At 35.7% G+C, this 26,255-nt stretch overlaps 1 protein-coding gene across 2 annotated transcripts in view; it reads left to right on the forward strand.

Moving 5' to 3' along the window:
- The window catches only part of PRMT3 (protein arginine methyltransferase 3), a 124,466-nt gene that overhangs the window by 92,483 nt on the left and 5,728 nt on the right, over positions 1–26,255 (forward strand). For both annotated transcript variants that reach the window (XM_003254315.3, XM_030828848.1), the window contains 2 exons: positions 16,338–16,388; positions 16,586–16,673. In XM_003254315.3, coding sequence (XP_003254363.1) covers positions 16,338–16,388; positions 16,586–16,673 — 139 coding nt within the window. The remainder of the gene's footprint in view (positions 1–16,337; positions 16,389–16,585; positions 16,674–26,255) is intronic.

The following is a 26,255-nucleotide window of genomic DNA, read 5'->3' on the forward strand; positions in this document are numbered from 1 at the left end:
AGGCAGATCACCTGAGGTCAGGGGTTCAACACCAGCCCGGTCTATACTAAAAATACAAAAATTAGCCAGGCATGGTGGTGCATGTCTATAGTCCTAGCTACTCGGGATGCTGAAGCAGGAGAACTGCTTGAACCTGGAGGTGAAGGATGCAGTGAGCCGACATAGCACCAGTGAACTCCAGCCTGGGTGACAGAGCAAGACTCCGCCTCAAAAAAAAAAAAGTCTTGAAGAGTAAACAGCGTAGTGAGTCATCTGTTCTTGAGGGTAGGGTATTTACTCTCCTGAGGATCCGTTGATAAATCTGTTGTTCAAATAAATAGATTTTCTTGAGGTACCTGAAACAAATACCTTCTTCTTTCTAAGCAGTAGCTTCTGGAATAGCAGATAATTGAATAGTAATGTCATATTAATAGAGGTAGTGAACTGTGTGGCCACAGAAGGTTTTGGCTTAGGAGAAACCCCCTCTCTTCCTGTTTTGCAGCGCAACCACCAGCTTCATCCACTCCAATAAGTAACACGAGGGAGAATTGGTTTGAAGAGAGGACGAGCTCTGCCTTTTGGATTTCTCCAAATTCCAGGGCACTATACTAGTGTACCAGTGCACTGGGCCTGGCTATTGTTTCCTTGTCCCAGCAAAGTTCTTGTGCCTGTGGCATTTTTGCTACTTTACCCACCACATGGGCCCTTAGCATTGGGCAAACGCCCTCAGGTATGAAAGCAGCTGTTTTTGCTCAGCTAGGAAGAATGTATTCCCCTCTGGAGACAGTTATTTAGACCTATTTGCAAGTAAGACTCCTCTGTGGTTTTAATGAGAAATGTTTAGTCAGTCTAGTGTTTTCTTTCTGTTATGTCAGAGTGAGGGTCTTTTATAACCGTCTACATCCTAATTAGAAGTCATCCTTGGATAAATTGCTTTTTAAAGCCCAAACTGGAAAATAAATCTGGGCCTACATATTTAGGATTTTAGAAAGTTCAGAAATAAAGTTAGGAAAGGTAAATGAAAGTAAACGTAAGTTAGTGAAATAAGAGTAAATTTTATGTTACCTTTCAGTTCTCAATTCAATTCTTTGATGATCTACTTGATAGGAGTTGAAGGCTGCAGCGAGCAATGATTGTATCACTGCACTCCAGCCTGGGTGACAGAGTGAGACCGTATCTCTTTAAAAAAAAAAAAAAAAAAAAAAAAAAAAAACTACTTGATAAATGATAGAGCTAAATATTAAGAGGCTCCAATATTTAGCTTTGGATGGAATCAAAACAAGTCTTTCAGTTACTCAGTTTTTTAAGGCTAATGCAATTGCTATTAAAAGAAACTTTAAAATGTTTACAATTCAAACCAGTGATCTCTTAGTCATAATACTCTGTTTTCATTTTACTTTTTAATTAAGCTTTAAATTTTTCTAATGGCTTAAGAAAAAACTTCAAGATTAGCCCATTTATTTGCAATTGTGTTCTTTAAATCTTCTTATAATGCTTCTGGAAAATCTCTGACAGCAGAATCCCACTAATTCTAAGCTTATTTCTAGGTATTAAATTAGCTCTTAGTACTTTTTGTTGTAAGTTGACCTACCTTTGACCTTGCAAAGCTAATCAGCTAACGAAACTAATTATTAAAACACATCTGTGCTGCTTAGAAATAGTAAGATTTGTCTTGAACTTGCATCATATGTTTTAATGGGACATCTGGTATATATTTTAACAGGCTTCATTAAGTAAATTTTATGTCTTGGGGGAGAACATTTCTCATTATGTGATCCCATCTCTACAGTTGGTTTTAGGCTCCTCCTTGTGAATGACCATGTGGTCTAAAGTATGGTCTTGAACTTTGTACCCTTCTCTGAAACCTGAACCTTTGTAGCTGGGCTTAGATGGTGCGAACATTTACATCTCTTCGTTTATTCTTGGGAAATGTTCTTTGAGTAGTAGCATATGCTAGGAGCTGAGAGGTATTGGGAATGTAGTAACAAGCCAAAACCGATAGTTCCTCTATTCAGGAGGCATTAATAGTGGAAACATAATAAAATTCACCCTATTTTAATCACCACCCTTCAGCGGAAAAAAATATTCACCCTATGGATATTAGATAATACTAAAGAATTACTGAACATTTGGTTACACGTGATAAGGGCATTCTAGTTATCTAAGAAAATGTCCATCTTTTTACAGATGCAAAATGACATAATATAGGGTATTTGCTCAAGAGAATAGGTGAAGTATATGTGCTGAATATAGGTGATAGGTTCGTCAGAGGTTCTGTAATTGTGTATGTTTGAAATTTTTGATAGCATTTATTTGTTTAAAGAATCTCACAACAATAAGAAATGCCTAAGAGTGACGAGGCAAAAGTACTGCACTGAGATAAAGATATTTCTGTATATCTCAGCCACCTGCTGTAGTTACCAAAGCTGAACACATGTTTACCCTGTGTCTTAACCATTTCCCTCCTGGGTCCAGATACACACACAGAAATATGTTGACACGTTCACCAAAAAAAAATGTGCAAGAATGTCCATTGCCGCCTTCTTCAGCCCCAAGCTAGAAAGTAGGATGGGTAAATGTGGTATATTTACGGAATAAAATACAGCATTGAAAAAGAGATGAGCTTGGCAATACAGCACAACATGGATGAATTTCATGAACAGTTGATTTAAAAAGGGGGGAAAGGCTGGGTGCAGTGATTTACACCTGTAATCCCAACATTTGGAAGGATTGCTTGAAGCCAGAAGTTCGAGATCCATCTGGTCATGGACATCAGAATAGTGGTTACGATTTGTGGGGTGACTTGATTGGAAAGGAGCATAAAAGAAGTCTCTGGAGTACTAGGAGTGGCCCATATCTTGATCTGGGTAGTGGTTATACAAGTGTGTTCACCTTGAAAAAGTTCACTGAGCTGTATCCCAATGATTTGCTCACTTCTCTGTGTGTGTATGTGTGTTCTCTGTAAAACCAGTGGTTCTTGCATTAGCTAGAAATCTGTTTTTTTGCTTGTATATAATACTTCATTTGAAAAGTTTACCAAAGCCAAAAAGTGTCTGTCTGGTGGTCAGTAATTTGATAGGTTCAAGGAGTTGAAAGAAACCTAGGATGGCTGGGACATGTAAATCATAGTGCTAAGAGATGGAAAGCACCTTGTGCTATTTGGCCGTTTCAGTTGTGATGTTTTTTAAGCAGAGTGTTGTGATCAGAAGGGCCCTTTAGAAAGACTGTGGCTAGAATATGGAGAACAAAGAGGAGACCAGAGTGGATGTTAGAAAGATTGTGGCTAGAATATGGAGAACAAAGAGGAGACCAGAGTGGATGTGGGAGGCCAATGTGTAGGTTATTCTAGTAGCTCAGGCAAGAATTTGCAGTGACTTACACAATGGCAGTTTTAGCGGACTTGTTCATGAGTTACCTAAGAGATAAAATTGACAGGACTTGAAAATGAGTTAGATAATGGGGAATGAGGGCAATAACTCCCATTGCTCTCAGTATCAGTGATGACTCCAAGGTTTCTTACACATACAATTTGAAAAATTATGGTCCTGTCTGTCAAAGAAAATTGGAAGAGCAAATTTAGAGGTGAGGATCAGATGCTCAATTATCAGTATGTTGAATTTCATACCTTTGAGTTATGTAAGTAGTGATATCCAGTAGGAAATTGAAACACAGTTCTGTGGCCTGTCTTGTCAAGTCATACTTGTGACATATTTGGCCCAGATACGTAAGAGTAGGAATCAAAGAACATTTTATGGAAGACTTTTTGAAAATATCCGTCAAAATATGCTGCTGACACTATTTAACAAAGCATTTTAAACAATGATAAAATTACATAAATCACTCTTGAATGAGGATGTATTTTTTTAACCTATGCTATTCCTTGAGGCTGTTGGATTCCAAAAGCTTGTTTTTTAAAGGAAATCCAGTGGAGTAGCATCATATGCAGATATAATTTATGCAAATTAACTGCAAGCATTCAGGTAAAAAAAAGAAAGTCTGGGAGAAATAATGGTCTCAGTAGTACAGATGATTCTGCCCTCCTTTTTAATTGTGAACATGTGCCCCAAAATGAGCATGATGTGAGAAACACATCTGCTGTTTCTTTAGTAGATTTCTGTAGGATGAGCATCTTGCTAGACTGCATGTGATTGTCTTTATAAAAGTGTGTATTTGACACTTACTATAAGCCATCTACTTCATCTGGAGCCCAGCCAAAGAAATGGTGATTTGTACCATTGCTTAAAGAATGGGTTGTATTGAACTTACTCAGAGATAGTTTATATGTTAGTCTCTAAAATGACATTTTAAGAGATTTTCCAAGGTAATTTTGAGATTTTTCCCATGTGACTTATCCTCTGCAGAATATGAGTACTATAAAATAATGTTTTGTCTTATTTCTTTCAGAGGGATTCTGTCTAGTTCTAATATTTTCCATATTTGAAGTCCAGGTGCACCTTAAGCACTGCTCTCAAAATTTATTTCCATTTGACTTCCTTTTATCCTTCATTTTTCCAACCCTAGAGAGTCAAGAGCCCTTGAAACTGGACCCCAGAGGATTTTAGCCTTTTAAAAATCTGTATTTTTTTCAACCCATTATTTGTGTTTAGTTTTTCTGTCTATTCTTTTTGGAACATTACCATTATGAAAAAATTATTAGGAAGATACGTTTCCTGCTTTGGAAAACTTTTAGGTATATGTTCGTTGCCTAGAATAGTGGGAGGAATCGCCTGTAATACTGAAATCGTATTTAAACCTAGTCAGAGAGAATTCAAAAGTCCACAAAATGAGGAAGCCTGAAGTTGAGTGAAATAACCTGTCCATAGAGTTAATAGAGATTCGTGTGCCTGATCCTGTTTTGAAAGCCATGCTGAAAATAATGCTTCTGAATTTCTGTAATTCATTATTTAAATTTCGGAGACATTAAAGAAATTGTATGAGCATTTTTAAAAATTCTGATTCTAAAGCCTGCAATGGAGTGATATTATAAAAGGATTTGAACATCAAATTGTTCTAAAATACAATTTGAGTGGAATCTTAAAATTCGTAAGCTATATTAAAATCATTTAATTCTAGATAGGTATAGGTTTATGCTTGAAATCAGCAATGTTAAAGGACAATAAATTCTGAGAAATTATCACACTCAAGCAGGACTAGCATATCTATCTGAAGTTCAGCAATAAGCACAAAATAGTGTATTTATCAAATAATCAATAAGAGTGGACTCTTAATTAGAGATGTCAGAGGGGTTCTCCCTAGACTTATCACAGAGGCTGTCAATGAACATTATTAGATTGTGATAAGAAATGAGTTTGACCAGGTATTTTCCTTTTTGATTCAGCCGGTTACCCGTGGAGTAATGACCTATAAGGAAGTAATCTTCCCAAGTTCAGACTTATTTTAACTTAGCACTGACAGACGCCATTGTGAATATTGGCATTAAGATCTTCTAAAAACCTTATAATATTTGCCAGATTTTTAGTTCCCCCCCTATATATCAGGAACACAACAGAAGGGCTTAGGTGGTGAGTTGGTAGCTATCTTTCTACCTTACTTTTCAAAAGAGCAAAAAAAAAACTATTCATTTCAGAAAATAGGGGATATCACACCTTCTATATGTCCCCCTTTTACTGTCTGTTAAATTGTTCTTTCAGTGTTCCATCTCTTAATTTATACTATTGAAGGGTTGTAAAGACAAGTAGCATTTGGTAGAACTTGGTCACCTAGACACAAAAATGAGTTTTAATAGTTTTCAGTTTTAAACCTCTTCAGCAGTCATAAAACTAATTTTTTTATTCTGCCTTGATTTGTAAATTCAATGTATCTCTTTTGTTCAGGTGAACAAATGTATTCTTAAAATTAAAATATAATGTTTACTTACAACTGATAGTATCTTCTGTCATTTGAGGAACTAGAAATGGAACATAGGGCCTTTGCATGGATAGTTTTGGGGGAAGATTGGAATGCAGCACAAAAAATGGAATATAAGGAAACAGTAATCATTGATATCAAGCAGTGGAAAACCGATGATGTGTGAGGGAGCAGGAGGAGAGAAATCTAGAGAAGCAGTGGGCTGCAAGCCTTTTTAAATGGCAGAGATTGAAAAAAATAATACTATGCAACATCACTTTTCATTCAAACATGGACTGAACACTATGTGTGGGCTTCTGTGCTAGGCACTATGAATACAACAAATAATGAAAATGAAATTTCTAGCCCTAAAGACATTCATTTAGAAGGAGAGGCCAACATAAATGGAGAATTGTAATGTAGTGCTCTATAATAGAATAGCAGAGGCATATAAAAGACACCCGTAGCCTTGTATACTCTTCCTTTCCCTGATTCCTGCTCTTCTTTAAGGTTTTTAAGTGTGGCTTTCTAATACCATATGTATTGTATTAGTGGGAAGTGATTAATTGTACGGATGAGGGAATATTTCTCTGAAGTAGTTGCATCCGATATCAGTTTTGAATTAAAAATAGGAAGTTATAAGTTAAAGCATCATCATTTCCTTTTACCAAAGGTTGGGACAGGTCGACCATATCTCTTTATCATTTAACAAATAGTTTACTTAATAAATCATACTGATTTCCTATAGTCCCTGCACATTCCAGGATATTTCATGCCTTTGTAACTCTGTGCAGTTTCACCATTTAGATAGCATGCCCAGGCATGCTTAGGCAGTGAGGATACAGAGGCAAACAAAGAAATGGTAAGACTGCCCTTAAAGGGCTATTGGGATCTACAAGTGAACAAAGACATTGAACAAAAAGTATTATAAACATAGTGAGTGTTATTACAAAGAGTGCAGGAACATTTAATGGATGTATTATAACCTATTCTGGGATTAAAGAAGGTTGCCCAGAGGAAATAATATTTAAACTGAGACATCACAAATTAGTTTAGGAATCAGGGGGAGTGTTACAGTGATACGGTTTGGCTGTCTCCCCACCCAAATCTCATCTTAAATTCCCATGTATTGTTGGAGGGACCCAGTAAGAGGTAATTGAATCATGGGGGCAGGTCTTCCCTGTGCTGCTGTCATGACAGTGAGTCTCACAAGATCTGATGTTTACTATAAGGGGGAGTTTTCATACACAAACTCTCTTTGCCTGCTGCCATCCATGTAAGACATGACTTGCTCCTCTTTGCCTTCCACCATGGTTGTAAGACTTCCCCAGCAACGTGGAACTGTAAGTCCAATTAAGCCTCTTTCTTTTGTAAATTGTCCAGTCTCTGGTTTGTCTTTATCATACAGGTAGGGGGCCTTAGGTAGGAAAAAGCAATACAGTGAATAATCTTCTTCCTTGTAGTGGTGAGCCACATAAAATGGAGAAACCCGTTTGCCAAAAACAGCTACAAATGCCAAAAAAATGTTAAATGCTATCTGTTTGAAGTTAACAAATAAGGAAGTACTACTAAGCCAAGACTCAGAAAAGAAGGTAATCTGAAAAATGAGACTAACATTTGGGGCTGCTTTTGCCCTATAGGCATTTACCAATTCAGGGGAAGGAGCTGAAAGACTTGTGTAGCCCTTTTGATATTGCTCACATGGGTAGGAATACAAAATGGGACCCTAATAGTTTTGCAGCACTTTGCATTGGGACCGTAAAGACTGTGCCCAAGAATAAGGTATGAGAGAAGTAAATGAACACTTGCATGGACTACAGCACAGCTTCAGGTCATCTGGGTGGTCCAGGAAATCTCAAACCTTGATATTAGATTAAGATCTCGGTTTGCTCATGCCCCCAGGTTCCTTGCAGAAACAAAAATTCTTTCTAGAAGATTATTACAGGTTTCAAATTATTTTCACAAAGTTTTTCAAATATTAATGTTCAAAACATATTCAGAGGTAATCAGTCACACAAGGACACAAAACAACATGAATCAAGAACCAGTTGAAGCAGTAGACAATAAAAACAGAGCTCTAGGTGCTCCAGGAATTAGATTTTGAAAAACTATGCTTACTAAACTGAAAGAGAAAAAATATTGCAAATTTTAACAAATGGAAACATTTTTTAAACTATGGTTTGGAAAAGAATCGAACAGACATTCTAAGACCAAATTAAATATGATTTGAGCAGCAGATCTTCATGTATTAATGTAGAGAAGATCTGCGAACTGGATTTTACAGCAGAAGAAAATGTCCAGAAAGAAGCCTGGAGACATGCAAGAATGAGAGAGAGGGAAGGGCAAGAAATAACATGGATACAAGAAAAGGTCTAATTACATATACATGTAAATGGGCATCCCAGAGAAAAGGAGGATGAGAATGTTACAATATTTAAAGAGATGATGGCTAAGAATTTTCCAAAACAGATGAAAGCAACGATTTAAGAAGTACAACATAACCTAAATAGTGTAATTTTAAAATTGTATCCAAATGTAGGTGTACATTTAAGAGAAGTGAAAACATGTCCACGCAAATGTTTACAGCAGCATTATTCATAATAGCTAAGAAATGGAAGTAATTCAAATGTCCATCAACTACAGAATGGATAAGTAAAATTTGGCATATCCATGCAATGGAATATTATTCAGCTATAAAAAAGAATGAAACATGATACAACATGGTTAACCCTTAAAAACATTATGCTAAGTGAAAGAAATCAGTCACAAAAGACCATCTCTTATATGATTCCATTTAAATGAAATATCCAGAATAGGTATATCTGTAGACACAGACTGGACAAGAAGAGAATGGATGGAAGATTTCTTTTGGGGGAGATGAAATGTTTTTAAAATTAGATTGTAATGATGGTTACACAACTGAGTACACTAAAGAATGTTGAATTGTACAATTTAAATTGGTAAATTTTTTGGTATGTGAATTATATCTCAGTTTAAAAGAGGGAAGAGAAACCCACACCTAGACATATCCTAGTAAAACTACAGAAACCAAAGAAAAATCTCAAAGTTGGTGGAACTATGATGCTGGAATTACCTTTAAAGAAGAGCTAAGTAGACTAGTAGATAATTTCTATAATTGGTAAATCTTCAAACTGAATACAGCTGTGAAACCCACACCCACATGAAGAAACAAAACATCTCGGTACCCTAGTAGTCCGCTTTGTACACCTAACTAATACAGATGTCCTGTATTAGCCAGGTGCACAAGGAACAATGGAATTGGGGGAGCGGGGGAGAGGAACAATGGAATCAGAAGAAAAAAAGACAAACAGAAGAAATTGTAATGATGACATTATCACTGTGCTGCCAGAAAATAACTGCAAACCCTGAGTTTAACCCAACTGAGATTTCTTTTAAGAATGAAGCTGGACAACTTGGCTGGGCACAGTGGCTCATGCCTGTAATCCCAGCACTTTGGCAGGGTGAAGCAGGCTGGTGGCTTGAGGTCAGGAGTTCAAGACCAGCCTGGCCAACACGGTGAAACCTCGTCTCTACTAAAATTACAAAGATTAGCTGGGCATCATGGCACACACCTCTAGTGAGGCTGAGGCAGGAGAATTGCTTGAACCCGGGAGGTGGAGGTTACAGTGAACTGAGATTGCACCTCTGCACTCCAGCCTGGGCAATAGAGCGAGACTCCATCTCAAGAAAAAAAGAAGAAGAAGAATGAAGCTGAAATAAAGATATTTTCAGATAAGCAGAAAAGAAGAGAAAGAATTTGCCTTAAAAACCTGTGCCAAAGGAAGTACCAAGGGATATTCAGGCAAACAGCAAATGATCCCTGATGGAAGGCCAGAAATTCAGGAAGGAATAAAGGTGAACAAAAGTGGTAAATATTTACATACCAGTAGTTCTCTTAGGTATATACCCAGTGGCCATGTTATGTATATTCACCAAAACTGTTCAAGTGCCTGTCAGCAGTAGACTAAATTCTATAGTCACATATACCTTACAGCCATGAAAATGAATCATTTGCAGTAAGGTAGATGAATTTCACAAACAATATTGAGGAAGATTAGCCAGACACAAAGGACTGCCTGATGTATGATTCTCTATATATTGAAGTATAATAGGAAAAATGAATCTTTGCTTAAGAGTATTAGGATAGGTCGTCAGAAGCATAGGTGCCTTGTAGAGTCTAGGTGCGTAAGGGGGACTACTAGGGTGCTGAGATGTTCTGTTTCTTCATCTGGGTGTGGGTTTCACAGCTGTATTCAGTTTGAAAATTCAGCATGATGTACACTTATGTGCACTTTTCTGAATGTACATGATGTATTAAGCAGTTTTTAAAATGAAAATAAATCAGTAAATTTCAATGAATATTGGTTATGTAAAACAATTTTGTGTTTATAGCTAGGAAGAAGTGTGAGGTATCAAGTTATGAAATGTCAAGATGAAAGTATTCGTGTTATAGACTCTGAAGATGATTTTTGCCCCCTAAAACCACTTTAATAAGCAATTTTGAAATTATAAGGAAGCAATCCCAAATAAATTTAAAAGGAGTTTCAGTTATCTTGAAATAGTCTATGTAGATCAGAAATAAATTACATTGTGTTTGTTTTTCAGTAAAAGTATTTTTAAAAATATTTTTAGACCTGTGGCCTGTTTTACTACTTCCCATATTGCTTGGTCTATTTTTTACCACTACTCAATCTGGCAGTATCTCTTGAGAAGTATATGGCACTTAATATGTATTGTTCCCTAGAGGAATCATGAAAGAAAGAAAAGGTGCAGATTTTCTCTTGGGATACAGTAGAAAATTAATTGAAAAAGGAAGAGTCCATAATTTAATGTATAGTTACAACTGGGGAAAAAAATCATAATATATAATTTTCATATTTGTTGATTGTCTTCTTAAACGCCAGTTATAACTAGCACAGTTCATGCTCTATGTGGCAGCTCGTATAGCTTATGTTTGTATTTTCATCTGCTTGGTTTATATACAATGATCTAAGCTATAACAGTTATTTTTATGCATTGTCTGCTTACTCTTTCTTTGCTTGCTTGAGACTCATCAGTTGGCTTTTGCATTCCATATTCAGATTTTGAAAGAAATACTTCAACGAAAAATGAATTGTATTTTTGTTATAGTGATTCTGCTGCATGGATTACAAGCACTCTATCTCCATGCTTGGATAAACTCCATCAAAAGCACATTATCCTCCTACTTCTGTGGCCAGCTGCCTAATTGTATCTGCTGTAACCACATGCTGTTGGAACATGATACCAATGAAGAACAGAAATGATAAATTACTCCCTGCAGGTGATAGTGATAATGATAATTTTTAATTTCCTTCTTCCTCATAAGGTCTAGTCTGATCTTATTTCATTGGTTGCCATCCTATTACATACACACAATGTGTCCTCTTTAAAGAAATATTCATCGCACCAAAATACATGAGAAAGTCATTTTTATCCCAAATCATTGTTCTTCAAATGAGTGTATATTAAATGAACTGCATTTACCTTTATACATATAAACAAGCAAAACGTGGCTTAAAACAGATTTTTTCATGATTCAGTTTACAAATGCCATGAGTTTTCTTTTTGTGAAATCCACAAAAAGATGAGTTCTGAAACTATTACATGCTGAGGAATATTTAAGATGTACAACAAAGCTCCATGCTTGTATTTTCCTATGTGCATCAAAGTAATTGTCGAGGAGTCTCACAAAATATCAAGAAATTCACTATGTATATGTAGTTTCCTTTCGTTCTGTTTTCTTCTATCATTGTTTTTGTTTTTTTACTACTTACCACTCAATCTCCCTTCTCTCACTCTAAGGGACTTTTATAACTAAACTTTTAGTTATAAATTTTTCTAACTGTGGTATAATTCAGTGAAATTTTATTTAATTGTGACCTTGCCTTTGCAGATTAACCCAACTTCTACAGATAGATTTTAATGCTTTTTTTTCCCCTCAGCAGTTCTCATTGCCCCAACAAGATATATACGTGAGACAAAGGAGAAATTTCTTCTGTAGTCAGCCTTCAAACCTCTCTGATCTTTTTCGAGCATATGTCAAGTCGTAGCTCCAGTTAGTTATTTGTTGTCATTGCCTATTAGTCATTATTTCCTATGGTTGTTTATTCTTATATTTGAATGACTTCCACAGAGATAATGTATAGTCATTGAAATTAACATTTAAAAGATGTTAAGATAGGCTGTCAAAGTGATGGTAGCAAGGTGGCCAAACTGTAATTGAAAATAGCGGCATGTTTATATTTTCCTGACAAAACAAGTCATTTATTCCTAAATTGGCTGATACTTGGTTATATCATTATTCCTTATTTAATAGCTTTGCAGAAATAAAAACACTAATCATAATTCATTTGGTTTTATATTACTATGTTTTAAAAGTGAAGGTTTTTTTTTTCTTAATCTCTTTTAATTAAGAGTTAGTGGCATGCAACTGTTGTCTCAGCTACTCAGGAGGCTTAGGCAGAAAGATCCCTTAAGTCCAGGTGTTTGATTTCAGCCTGGGCACCATAGCAGGACTCCATCTCTAAAATTAAATTTTTTAAAAATAAGAATCACACAGAAAAGGAAAAAAAACATCACAAACCCTGTCTCTTTAAGGGGCATTCTAGATCATGTTGGTGTTTCAGGGTAAACACTCATTTTAAAACCAGAAACTCCCTTTTTTTTCAGAGCAACAATCTTCCACTTTCTCAGCTGTATGAGTGCTGTCTAATGAGTAGATAGATTATCTGCACACAGTTTGAATTTCAGGTGAATTCCTTCCTAACTTCTCCTCATGCTTCTGCTTTCTGTTTAATGTGTGCTGTGGAACTGAGTTAGTATTACTGTAAACCAAACCTCATTAGAAATGTGACTGTGCTTGAGGACTCAAAGATACTGTGATACATTTCACAGAAATGCAATTTCAGATATTTGTCATAGATTCTTTCCAGTGCTTACAACTGAAGTTAACTATATCTGTCATTTTTCTTTGTCTTAAAACTTATTTTTTGATTACCCAGAACTTCCCAGTATTTCCTTCACTGTATTATTTAAGGGCTGGAAATTAACTGAAATTCATACACAGTTAGATTTGGAGATTAATAAGCATGTGTGGCCGGACGTGGTGGCTCACACCTGTAATCCCAGTACTTTGGGAGCTCCCCCCAAAATGTGGGGAAAAATAAATCCTAGTAAGCTAATAAGAGCTTTTGTGAAAATTTGGGTTTAAAAGCAGCTTTTGTAACATCTTCAGATATATGAAGAGAAGCATTTTAATTCTTATTAAAAAAAAGACTGGCAATAAATATAACAGTTATAGAACTATAATTACAGAAAGAGGAGAGGCTGTTACATGAGTTTAAAACAGAATTTTAAAAGATACATTAAAAATTTTGAAAACAAAAAGATATTTTAGAACTATGGGTTTTCTGTTCTTCTTGTTCCAGGTTACCTTCTGAAGAACTTCTTTTAAGATGTTTCTAAAGGAAGTCTATTGGCAATGAATTTCTTTACTTTTCCTTGACTTGAAAATGTCATATTTTGCCTTCATTCGTAAATGTTCTGTCTAGATATAGAATTTTAAAACTTTTTTTTTCCTCCATCAGTATCTTTTTCTTTTTCCATCTGGACCACCAATGGACACCAATAATGACACATTAGATCTATAGGTCTCCAGGGTTCTATAACATGCCTTTTATTGCTGTCTTTTCCCTTCTTCAAATTGGATAATTTCTATTAATCTTCAAATTCACTGATTTTTTTTCCTGTCATCTCCATTCTGCTATTCAACCCAGAAGTTTCAGTTATTATAATTTTCAATTAAAATTTTTTCATTTGGTGCTTTTTTATGGTTTCTCTGCTGAGAATTTCTATCTTTTGATTCATTCCATTGTGTTTTCTGTCACCTTTGGAACATAGTTATAATTGCTGCCTTAAAGTTTTGCTTGATAGTTTGAGCATCTGGATTATCTCAGAGGTGGCTTGTCTTTTCTCCTGAGAGTTGTTCAATTTTCCTGATTCTTTGTATGTTGAGTAATTTGAGATTGTACCTTAGATGTTGTGCATGCTATGTTGTATAAACTGTGTCTTGTTAAAATCTTAAGGATGTTCATGTTTGTGGTTAGCAGACAGTCAAGCCCAGTTAAAATCAGACCATAAGTTCTGTCTTAGTGTCCAAGCAGACAGCCAAGTCTCAGTCACATTCTGTAAGCCTTTGTTATGCTGTTTTGAGGCTCTCTTTACACATACCTAGTTTACGGATTAGTCTGAGACTTTTACAGATTTTTCAAATCTCAGGTCAGTTCTCTAGGCCTTTACTTGTTGGTTTCGTTTTTTTTTCCATGCATGTTTTATTCAGAGGTTAATCCTGAGACTTGCACCAGTGATTCAAATTTTAGTTCAATTCTCTAAGCTTTTGCTATGTGGGTTTGGATCTCACCTGAAAATGTGTAATTTGGGGGTTAGGCTGAGACTTCTGCATTTCCTACATACAGAATTAGATCTTTTCTAGCTCTCTCCTTTCCATATTTGTCCCACATGTTCCATGCTTTTCAGAGTTAAAAATTAGTTCCATTCAAGTTCAGTTAGTCAATGCTTTAATAAAGTATACTGGCTATATAATAAAGCTAGCCATATTTGAGACTGAAGACTAAAAATTTTAATTTGGCTAAAATTTACTGAGAACCTACTATATAACATTGTACTGGGTAAGGGGCATAGAAGTGAGTTACACATATGCCTTGCTCTTAAATAAATTGCAGTATAAGGCAAACTGTAACATACTGTCGTAATTAACATAATAGAATGTATAATAAACACATTTGCTCAGCAAATATTTGTATTGTATCGTATGGGCCAGGTTACTGCTCTGGGCACTAAAAGTATAGTGGTGAACAAGACAGGCATACAGGAATAAATAAGAAAACCGTTGAATTGGTCTGTGAAGGGGCATCATAAGTATCTGGAAATCAACTGATAAAGTTATATAGAAATATTCTAATTAACCACATGGTTTTTATGATAATCTGTGGCTGAGTACTACATTGTTTTATAATTCTATTTGGCAGAATTATTAATAGTATTTTGATTCTCTCTTGGTATCTAAATTGCAATGAACCTCAAGGTTAAATATTGAGTTTGGTTTGGACCTAATCCATATTAACCCTACAAGATCAATAAAATGTCACATTTTTAACAAAAGTAGCAGAGTATGCAAATTAGCTTTACCATGATTTTTCAAGAAATCAGTGTCCTGTTTTTAACACTTTATAAGCTTAATGTAATGCCAGCTTTAAAAAATGATTAAGTCCCGCTAGTTCCAATAGTGAAAGAAAAAGGAATGGTATTTAAATTTAACCAAAAAACTCAAAATTATGTATTTATCTGAATATGTTAATTTCTTTAAGAGAAATTTTTTGTAGGCTGGGTGCAGGGGCTCACACCTCTAATCCCAGCACTTTGGGAAGCCGAGGCGGGTGGGTCACAAGGTCAGGAGTTCGAGACCAGCCTGACCAACATAGTGAAACCCCACCTCTACTAAAAATACAAAAATTAGCCAGTTGTGGTGGCACACGCCAGTAGTCCCAGCCACTCAGGAGGCTGAGGCAGGAGAATCACTTGAACCCAGGAGGCGGAGGTTGCAATGAGCTGAGATTGTGCCATTGCACTCCAGCCTGGGCAACACAGCAAGACTCCATCTCAAAAATATATATATATATTTTGTACTATTACAATAACCCTTAGAGCTCACTTTGGAGTTTCCCCTTTGAGTACTTGCTTAAACATAAGATTTGAGTACTATTTTTCATTTTTTCAGGAAAAAAAAATAAGGAACATTTTAAACATCTTTATTTCATCACAAAAATATTCATAGTACTTAAAAACAGATATACTGGACTAGAAGAAATTAAATGAACTGGCTTTGTATAAAAGAGCATGTTTTAATTATTTATTGCTGTATAATAACCCATTTCAAAACTCTGGCTTGAAGCCCAAACCATTTATATCTGTTTGTTTCTGATTCTGCAATCCTGACTGGACTTAACTGAGTAGTGCACCTGGCTGGCCTTTCCTGGCATCTTTCATGCTGGTGCTGTTGTCTGAATGTTTGACTACAGCTGGAGAAGTCAAGATAGCCTAATGCGTGGGTGGACATCTCAGTTGGCGAGTGAGGCTCAGTGAGGGGCCAACTGAGTCTCTCTTTCCATGTGTGTTCACCTTTCAGTGGTCTAGCATGATTATTTATCTAATAAAACATACTGATTATTTGATTAGCCTTATTACCTTTATTATGTTGCTTCTGTGAGGAAAAGCCAAATTACATTACTTTGTTTTTACTTATAACATCTTTTCCAGGAAAAATATTGAGTTTAAGAGGTATTTAGTCTCTGAAATGGTTTATCATTTTTGCCATGTCTTGAGACAATAATTAGTTATTATATTATGTAATTCATTTAGTAAGCATTTATATTTCTCTTTTTAAAAAACAGGCAATTGCTGGCTACTTTGATATATATTTTGAGAAGAATTGCCACAACAGGGTAAGTATCATGAGTTATCTCATAAGAATTAATTATTACAGAAGTATATTATATTTTATTTTGTGCCCCAAGGTGTTTAATCATAAGCATTTTGCTGCTGTAAGCAATTGGGGCTTGTGTTTGATGTCATAGATTAATGTACCATGATCTTAAAAATCTTGTACTTCATCAAATACTTTTGAACTTTACCAATTCAGGTCGTGTTCTCTACGGGCCCTCAGAGCACCAAAACACACTGGAAACAAACAGTATTTCTACTGGAAAAACCATTTTCAGTTAAAGCAGGTGAGAAAGAATAGTAGGGGGCAAAGTATCTTATTCATTCTGAAGTAAATGATATTCATTTTACAACCACTTTTTATGTGCACACTATATTTGTTTTTTGAGACAGAGTCTTGCTGTCTCACCCAGGCTAGAGTACAGTGACATGATCTCGGCTCACTGCAACCTCCATCCCCTGGGTTCAAGCAATTCTCCTGCCTCAGCCTCCCAAGTACTTGGGATTACAGGCACTCACTACCACACCCAGCTAATGTTTGTATTTTTAGTAGAGATAGGGTTTCATCATGTTGGTCCCCAACTCCTGACCTCAAGTGATCCACCTGCCTCGGCCCCCCAAAGTGCTGGGATTACAGGTGTGAGCCACTGCGCCTGGCCTGCACAATATATTTGAAGCAATATAACAAATGTTAAAAGATGTTTTTAGAGCTTACCACCTACATAAATTTTAGATGACTTATCATTTAATTAAAGATGTAATTTAAGAAAAATTTTTAAGTCTAATTTCTGCCAACTAAAATAAATAAGATTACCTAGCTCTTAAAGTATCACAAAATAATTCAGAAAACCTTTGGCAATAATTAGTATTTAATAAGTTCCAAATGTAACTAAAAATATTTTCTTTCTCCAAGTGACTAAAGAGAAATATCACCAATAAAATAAAAGTTAAAGACAATTTCATTCAGTAGTTATTGTAGGCGAGGCACAGTGGCTTATGCCTGTAATAAGCCACTTTGGGAGGCTGAGGCAGGAGGATAACTTGAGGCCAGTTTTGGGTTTTGTTTTTTCTTTTTTGAGACGGAGTTCCACTCTTGCTCCCCAGGCTGGAGTGCAGTGGCACCATCTCGGCCCACTGCAACCTCCACCTCCTGGGTTCAAGCAATTCTCCTGCCTCAGCCTCCCAAGTAGCTGGCGCCACCATGCCCAGCTAATTTTTATACTTTTAGTAGAAATGGGGTTTCACCACATTGGCTAGGCTGGTCTCAAACCCCTGACCTCAGGTGATCTGCCCACCTCGGCCTTCCAAAGTGCTGGGATTACAGGCATCAGCCACCGCACCCAGCCGAGGCTAGTTTAAACCAGCCCAAGCAACATAGCAAGACCCTATCTCTACAAAACAATAAAAATTAGGTGGGCATAGTGTAGTCTATAGTCTTAGCTGCTTGGAGGCTGAGGCAGGAGGCTTGCTTGAGTCTGCAGTGAGCTATGATCATACCACTGCACTCCAGCCTGGGTGACACAGCAAGACCGTGTCTCAAAAAAAGAGAAGTTATTGCATTCAAAATGTATTTGTCTTAGCATTCTCTCCACTGTCTCTTCCCTACCTATCCAAATCTTATGCAGTATTCAAGGGCTAATCAGATTCTATTTTTTATTTTAAAAACTCATTGATTGTTCACTTATATTAGCACCTAGAGTTCTGACATACCTATACATTTCACTCTAAAAGTTAGAATTTGATTATGGGATTTAAAAATTTAAACTGCATACTACATGTAAGTCTTCTTGTACCACCTTCTCTGAAAACCTCCTGAGGGCACGAAAGCTGAATGTATAACAAGCTTCAGTGAAAAAAATCCAACTTCACCAATAACTCAGGAAAAGGCTAACTGAAACCATGAGATGCTGTTTCTTGTCCATCATTTGGGGGAAGAAAATACATAAAGTTTAACAACGTCAAGTGCTGGCAATAATGTAGCCAAATGGAGCTTTCATTGCCTTTTGCTGGCTTTTAATTAGTAAAACTTTCGAGAACAGTTTGATACTATCAAGCTAAGTATAGTTGTACCATCCCTACAGCCAAGCAGTTTTTTCCTAGGCATGTATTCTAAACAGTCTCTCCCACAACGTATGTAAAAATCTTTATAGCAGCATGATTGGAAATAACCTTAATTGTCCATCAGAAGATGGATAAATAAATGTGGTAGTTGCATAGAATAGTATCTAGAGCAGGTAAGTTATGTATGTATGTTTCCATCAAAAACAACATTGAAGCCGGGCATGGTGGCACACACCTATAGTCCCTGCTACTTTGGAGGCTGAGGCCAGAAGTTCCCTTCAGCCCAGGAGTTTGAGGCTGCAGTGAGCTGTGATTGAGCTGCTTTACTCCAGCTGGGGCGACGTAGTGAGACCCTATCTCTTGGGGAGTTAATGTAGGGGAGGCAACATTGAGCAAAAAAGAAAATTGCAGAATGAGTCTGACAAGATACCATTTATGTGAACTTTTAAAACATGTAAACAACCATACATACACATATCTAATACAAATATGAAACAAACAACTCAGATTCAGCATAGTGGTTACCTCTGGATAGAAATAGGATTAGGGCAGGCTACAACTGGGGTGTGGGGGGGTCAATGTCATATAAAAGAAAACTTTGTAAAAAAAATTGGAGGAACTCTGATAGAATACTAAGATTTTACAAAGCTGAGTGGTGGGCTCTATATTACAGTTACCAGGTGGTTATCAATCTCTGTTTTAAATATTTCATAAATTCTATAGCTTCAGTTTCACTGTTGATACATAAATTGAGTTTAATAGATGCAAATAAATACCAGATTGAAGCAACACCTTGTCATTTTCTCACTTGGAAGTTGCAAGTGATATGGAAATAAAACCTTGATGGTGTCATTTTCTCTGTCTGCAGAAAGCTTCAGCACAGCAAAACTGAAATGAGGCAAACCCAAATGAGGTCCTTTTAGCCTCGTTTTTGTTTTTCTGTAGCTCTGGTATTTGGATTGATGTTTGGAAACTTGAAAATGTTGCTTTTTTTTTCATTGTAGCCATTTTGTCATCTTAGTACTAGAGTTTTAAAGGCAGTACTAGTTCATGTTTTAATCGTGAGGGAGATTTAAGATAGCATTTGAGTTTGATTCTCAAAATTTTCTCCTACTTCATTACAACAAAATATTGTTTGATGACTAATGAAGTTTTAAAATCCTAACTGTTCTTTACCCAGTAATCCTTAGAGTAACTGGTTTGTGCTTTGCTCTTGGGTATTTATAGAATATCATGAAGGAGGTGTGTGATGCAAATGTTGCCCGCTGGCACCACCTATGTTTCTTTTACTACTGTGGTGTATGCATTTGTATCTAAATAGTAAGACCAATATATCACAAAATATTAGAATCCCCTAAGAGAGTACAAGCTGAAAAGAGATTTTAAAAGGAAATTTTACAGTTGGAAAAATAGTCATTTCTTAGTTATGGGAGTATAAAGAAAGGATCATGTAAGTAAGTGTAACTTTTTTTTTTTTTTTTTCTGAATCCTGCTAAGCCTTTGATGGTAGCATTGATTAATAGATGCTGGGAAGTTGCAGAGCAGAGTACTGAAGAGGGTAAGCTCATCAGAAAACAAGCTCAAAAAGATCTATAGGAGGGACTCCTGGAGTTTTACACGAGTAATAAGATGTGTATATGTAGGATTAAATGCACAAGGTCAGGCAAAGTAGTTGGAGCAAATGTGTACCAAAGAGTTCTCAGTTCACACAGGGCTGCAAGGCTGTCTAGAGCCTCCTTAACAAATCTTAAAAACAAGCCTTGAAGGGAAAGGAACTAAGCTGCAAGTAACTTAGTAGCCACAAAGGAAAACAGAATGGATACATTCAACTAAACATTGGGCGCAGGAAGATGTCTGATAGGGACAGACCCAGAAGTGATGAAATTAGCAGACAAGCATGTTGAAAAAAATGTTATAACTATGCTTATGTGAACATAGCGAAGAGAATATAAGAAGACATTTAAAGTGAAATGTCATTTGATGGAATTAAAGGCAGAAGAAAAGATCAGTGAACTTGAATATATAGCAATAAAATGTATCCAAAATAAAGGAGGAGAAACATATTTAAAATAAACATATCCACAGTAGCCTATGGGGAAATACCAAGCACTCTATCCTAGTCCTTGGAAGAAGCTGAGGGAGGAATAGGGTAAGGTGAGGCAATGCAACAGGAAGTACATTTGATACAAGCTACACATTGAAGAAACTCAACCTGAAGAAGGATAAACTCAAAACACCAAAACATATCAAACTAACAGTGATAACTTTTTAAAATTTTAACATAAGCCAGAGTAAAAGGAAACAACATATAGAGAACAAAAAAGAAATAACCTTAGAATATTCATCAAAAACTGGCCGGGCATGATTGCTCATGCCTGTAATCCTAGCACTTTGAGAGGCCGAGGCAGGCAGATTGCCTGAGCTCAGGAGTCCGAGACAGGCGTGGGCAACATGGCGGAATCCCATCTCTACTCAAAATACAAAAAATTAGCTGGACATGGTGGCATGCACCTGTAATCCCAGCTTTTCGGGAGGCCGAGGCACGAGAATTGTTTCGACCCAGGAGGCAGAGGTTGCAGTGGTCTGAGATTGCACCACTGCACTCCTGCCTGGGCAACAGAGCAAGACTCTTGTCTAAAAGGAAAAAAAAAGAATATTCATCAAAAACTATGTAGGCAAGATGATTAATTGAATGACATTTTGAAGTATTGAAACTGGCAACCTAGATTCTGTATCTACAAGAAATATGTTCTGTAATGAAACTAAATGAAGACTTTTTCAGAAGAAAAACGCTGAACGAATTTATTTTCAGCAGACTGGAAATATAAGACATGTATTAAAGTAAGTTCAAGAGGAAACAAAATGTCACCAAATGGAAACTTGGATCTTAACAAAGCAGTGGAAAATGCCAGAAATGGTAAATGTGTGATCACATTAAAAAGCTTTACTTTTTCATTTCTTCATTTCTTAAATGATCATTGACTAAAGCAAAATAATGTATTGTAGGTTTAAAACATATGGAGAAGTGAAATATATGGCAATGATAACCAAGGAAGTTAATGATAAAATAGAAATATTTAATGTATTGTAAAGTTTTTACACTGTATGTGAAGCAGTTAAGTATGTACATTGTAAACCCTAAAGCAACAGCTAATAAATTTAAAATTAAACCACAAACTATAGCTAATAATTTACTGAAGACAATCTCCATACTGGAGACAGAATGGAATCCTGAAAAAAGTACCCAATTCAAAAGAAGATAGGGGCCAGGCATGGTGGTTCATGCCTGTAATCCCAGCACATTGGGAGGCCAAGGCAGCAGGATCGCTGAGGCTAAGAGTTTGAGACCAGCCTGGGCAACAAAGCAAGACCCTGTCTCTAAAGAAAAAAAATTTTTTAAATTAGTCAAGTGTGGTGGCACATAACTGTAGTCTGAGCTACACAGGAGGCTGAGGCAGGAGGATTGCTTGAGCCCAGGAGGTCCAAGGTGTGGTGAGCTATGATTGCATCACTATACTTCAGCCTGGGTGCAGGGCAAAGTCCTGTCTCTAAAAAAAAATTAAATTTTTTTAAAGAAGAAGATGGGGAAAAGGCCACAAACAGATGAACAAATAGAAAACAAATGGTAAGATGATAGACTTAAATTCAGACTTAAGTAGACTGATAATTACATTAAACATGAAGGATCTGGAAAATGCGAATTAAAAGGCGGAAATAGACTGAATAAAACTAAATGTTGCCTCCAGGAAACACACTTTAAATATAAAGGCACTGAAATTCCGTTCCCGGGTAAGGTGATAATGGCACATTCTATCCAATTTTTCCCACCAAATATAGCTATAAAACCCGAGTGCATGGAGCAGCCATCAAGATCTCTGAAAAGTAATAGCAAATAAATGAGAGGAGAAGACCAGAATTCTAAGTACCAGCAAACTTGTGGTAAATGTATGTTTTCCTCCAATATCCCCCAGCCTGGAATCCAGATAGCCTGAAACTAGACAGAGATCAGCACAGACAGCGAGAGCTCCTGGAGGAGCAATGAATGATTGAACTTGTGATTTAAAAACAACACCATTTATAGCAGCATCAAGAAAAATTAAAACCTTAGGAATAAATTCAACAAAATATATGCAAAACTTGTACATTTATAGAACATTGCTGAGAGAAATTAAAGAAAACCTAAATAATAGAGAGATATACTCTGAATTGGAACACTTAATACTGTTACAGTGTTACTTCTTCATAGAAGAATTTCCTGTATTAATTCAGTGCAATCTCAGTCAAAATCTGTTTTGTAGAAATTAATGGGCTGATTCTAAAAGTTATATAGAAATCAAAAGCCTAGAATAACCAAAATAATTGAGGAAGAACCACATTGGAATCTTTATGCTGTGTTATTTCTAAACTTACCAAAAGGTTATATTAATCTAGGCAGTATAGTAGTGGTGTTTATTATAGCCATGTAAGTCAGTATAACAAATAATCCAGAAATAGACCTGCTCTTGTTTAATTAAATTTTTACAAAGGGGCAGTGTTGATTAATTGGGGAAAGGATGATCTTTTGAAATGGTGCTAGAACAAGTAAATATTTGTGAAAATGATTCTTCACACCATATCCAAAAACTAACATACATAAAAACTAAGTGGATCATAGATACAAATCTAAAAGCTTAGACTGTAAAACTTCTGGAAGATACAATATTTGAGACTTTGGGGTGGTTTATGAAACTAAGATAGTGGCAACATTCAAACACATTTTATGTAAGTAATGCCATAAAGTTAGTTTTAAACTTCTCACTGGACAGTCAATATCTTCAGGATAAAATAGACTCCTTACCATGGCCCTTTGCAGTCTGACTCTGGTTTTTCATCATTTCCAACCCCATTGTTTCACAATCCCAGGTAAGCTCATATACTCCAGTTGTACAGATTGCTCATTTTTAAGCTAACTTTTTTTTTTCTTCCTTTTGTCCAAGATGTTTTTCTACCTAGAAGGTTATTTTGACCTCTTTCACTTGATAAATTCCGACTTACCCTTCATGACATAGCTAATTTCTGTAAAATTTAAATGTCTTCAGAGCTAATTGTTCCCTTTCTTGATTCCCCAGATAAATTCATATACACATTTGTTACAACATCTTAGTGTGCTGGAGTTCTAGTAGAAGTTCAACATCTTAGTGTGCCTCCCTCATTCCTTCTTGATGTGATGTAGTATTTGACATATTCTGCTGAATAAATAAGTACAATAATATATATTGTCATTGAAATCTAATTTTCTCCATTACCTGGGTAACACTATGCCAAGGTCATCTAGTGTCCATATTTGGATGGCCGATTTTGCCAACTCCGGTGTTACAGAAATTTCATCATACTATTGCACTTGAGCAGGTTAGTGTTCAAACTCACCTTGGTGTGGCTGAAAGAGAGTTCTCTATAGTTATATTGAAACTAAAAGTAGCTTTTGACTCAATGTACTGTAAGATTTTTAGATAAAGATAAATGAAGCTGAGTCTAGTTTGGAAAAATTACTGTATGTAAAGCTTATTTTAGTGTCCAGAAGGTAAAATGACAAGATAAGTATTGTAAATGGAACTATAGAGTTATTTTGCCTAGGTGAGGACACTTAAAGTTTAAATTCAGGGTGGGTTTTCCCTTTACAATTCGTGTACAGTTTTATTGTACAAACTTTTATTGTAAGTAAATACGGCAGCACTTTAAAATTCAAATCTTTTTAGTGTGATTTGGCTTTGAAAATATAAAATCAGGCTACTTCTATTTATCCATACAGTACATAGTAAGCTTTTATATGATAGACAATCAGAGTTTTTTCTTTCATTTTTAAACTCTAAGCTTTGACAACAATTAATCATGATTTGTTGTGTTTTTCTTTCCTTTTTGTGGGGAAATGAAGTTTCATTGCTCCGGAAGAAATTAATTCTAAAAAATACACTGTAACAATTAAAATGAAGTCAGTTTTGTTCTTGAACTATGGCACTGCTTTGTGGTATACTAACAGCCGTCTGCTGATGATAAAAAACAAGTCTATGCAGCTCAGCTCCAGAGTGTTCCTTCCAGCTCTCACCACAGTGCACACACTTAACAACATCAGTCATTTTATATCTATTTGACACTGATTAATTACTCTGATTCATTCTGGTATTATAGCCACTGCCTTGGCACTTTAGTTAGGTCTGAACAATTGAAGGGAAATCAGCAATGTGAATTATGTATTTATTACTGTGACCCTGCATGCTATTTAATTATCTTAAATGAGTGTCTCTGCACTCTCATCTTTGAAATTATGATTATGGAAAAGATTTACCTGTATTTCATTTTAAGAAATGAAAGTCATAGTTATCACATCAGCTTATATATATGACATTATGTTAATTTTTCAGCTGCTATATTGATGCTTAAAATTTTTTCTTTTGTGAAAAATTAACAAATATCCATTACTAATTCATTTTGACTGGGGCTTTTTATTTCTAAACTGAGGAATGCATAGAACTCTTATAGGTACATCCTTTGATCCTGAAATGAAGATGATAACCAGATTTATAAGCACCATGGAACATTTCTATTTTGACTTACACTAAGGATTGAAAAGGACTTTTATAAACAAGACAGCTTACATATTTTTAACACTGAAAATGCAATGTAAATGAAAGAGCAGCAACCGTCAGTACAAATGTACAAAAATGAAATATTTACTAGCAATACCTCATTTACTTCAATGAGAAAAGCAGTAAGGTAAATACACCAGATATTTTAGATGGTAGTTAAATAAATTAAATAGTACTTATCTCCTCTGATTTGAAATACAAATCAGAGCAATCACGTTTTGGTTGTTGTTTTCATTTACTCTTGTTGATGAAGATGGCAGGAATGTAACACTGGAATATATTTCATACCTTTTATGAAGGAGTTATACTTCTGATAATCCATCCTAAAGAATCAATTCAAAATTCAGACTTAAATACTTGTTCCACAAAGAAGTGAAAAATAACACTGCTTTAATTTGCTTTTCTTTCTTTAAACTATCTTGCTTTATAGAATTTTTTTCATTTTTTATAGTCACATCTGTCAACCTTTTGCTTTTGGTTTCTGGCTTTGGTTTCATCCTTTAAAAGATTATATTACTGCTTTTGTACAATTTATTGAATCCTTTCCTCAGTGACTTAAAATGCTCCACTTACTATGTACTGAATCTTCATAATTGATCTTCTGATTTCTCTACATTTCATTTGTCTGTGTTTATTCCTAGGCACATTTTTTAACAAATAATTTACATATAATCAAAATTCACACATTTTGATTGTACGGCTCAGTGAGTTTTGAAAATTACATATACCACTGTGGAAATACAGATTATTTCCATCACTCCAAAAAATTTCTTCCTCAATTCCCTGTATGGTCAGTCCCCAACCATGATTCCCAGACCAAGACAGTCACTGATAGGCTTTGTCATTATGTTAGTATTACCTTTTTAGAATTTTTATCAATGGAATTATACAGAACGTACTCTAGCTTTCTTGGCATTTTTTTTTTTAGATTCATCTATAATTAGGTTGTTCCCTTTTATTGCCAAGTAATATTCCTTTGGCCATGCCACAGTTTACTTAGGAATTCACCTGCTGCGAGACTTTTGTATTGCTTTCAGTTGGGGGCCATTAAGAGTAAAGTTGCTATGAATATTCATGTAGAAGTCTTGATGCAGACAGATGTTTTCATTTCTCTTGGGCAAGTACCTAGAAGTAGAATTACTGGGTCTTATGGTAAGTGTATATTTATAAGAAACTGGCAAATTT

Source organism: Nomascus leucogenys, chromosome 15, assembly GCF_006542625.1.
Source record: "Nomascus leucogenys isolate Asia chromosome 15, Asia_NLE_v1, whole genome shotgun sequence".
NCBI classification, from domain to species: Eukaryota; Metazoa; Chordata; class Mammalia; order Primates; family Hylobatidae; genus Nomascus; species Nomascus leucogenys.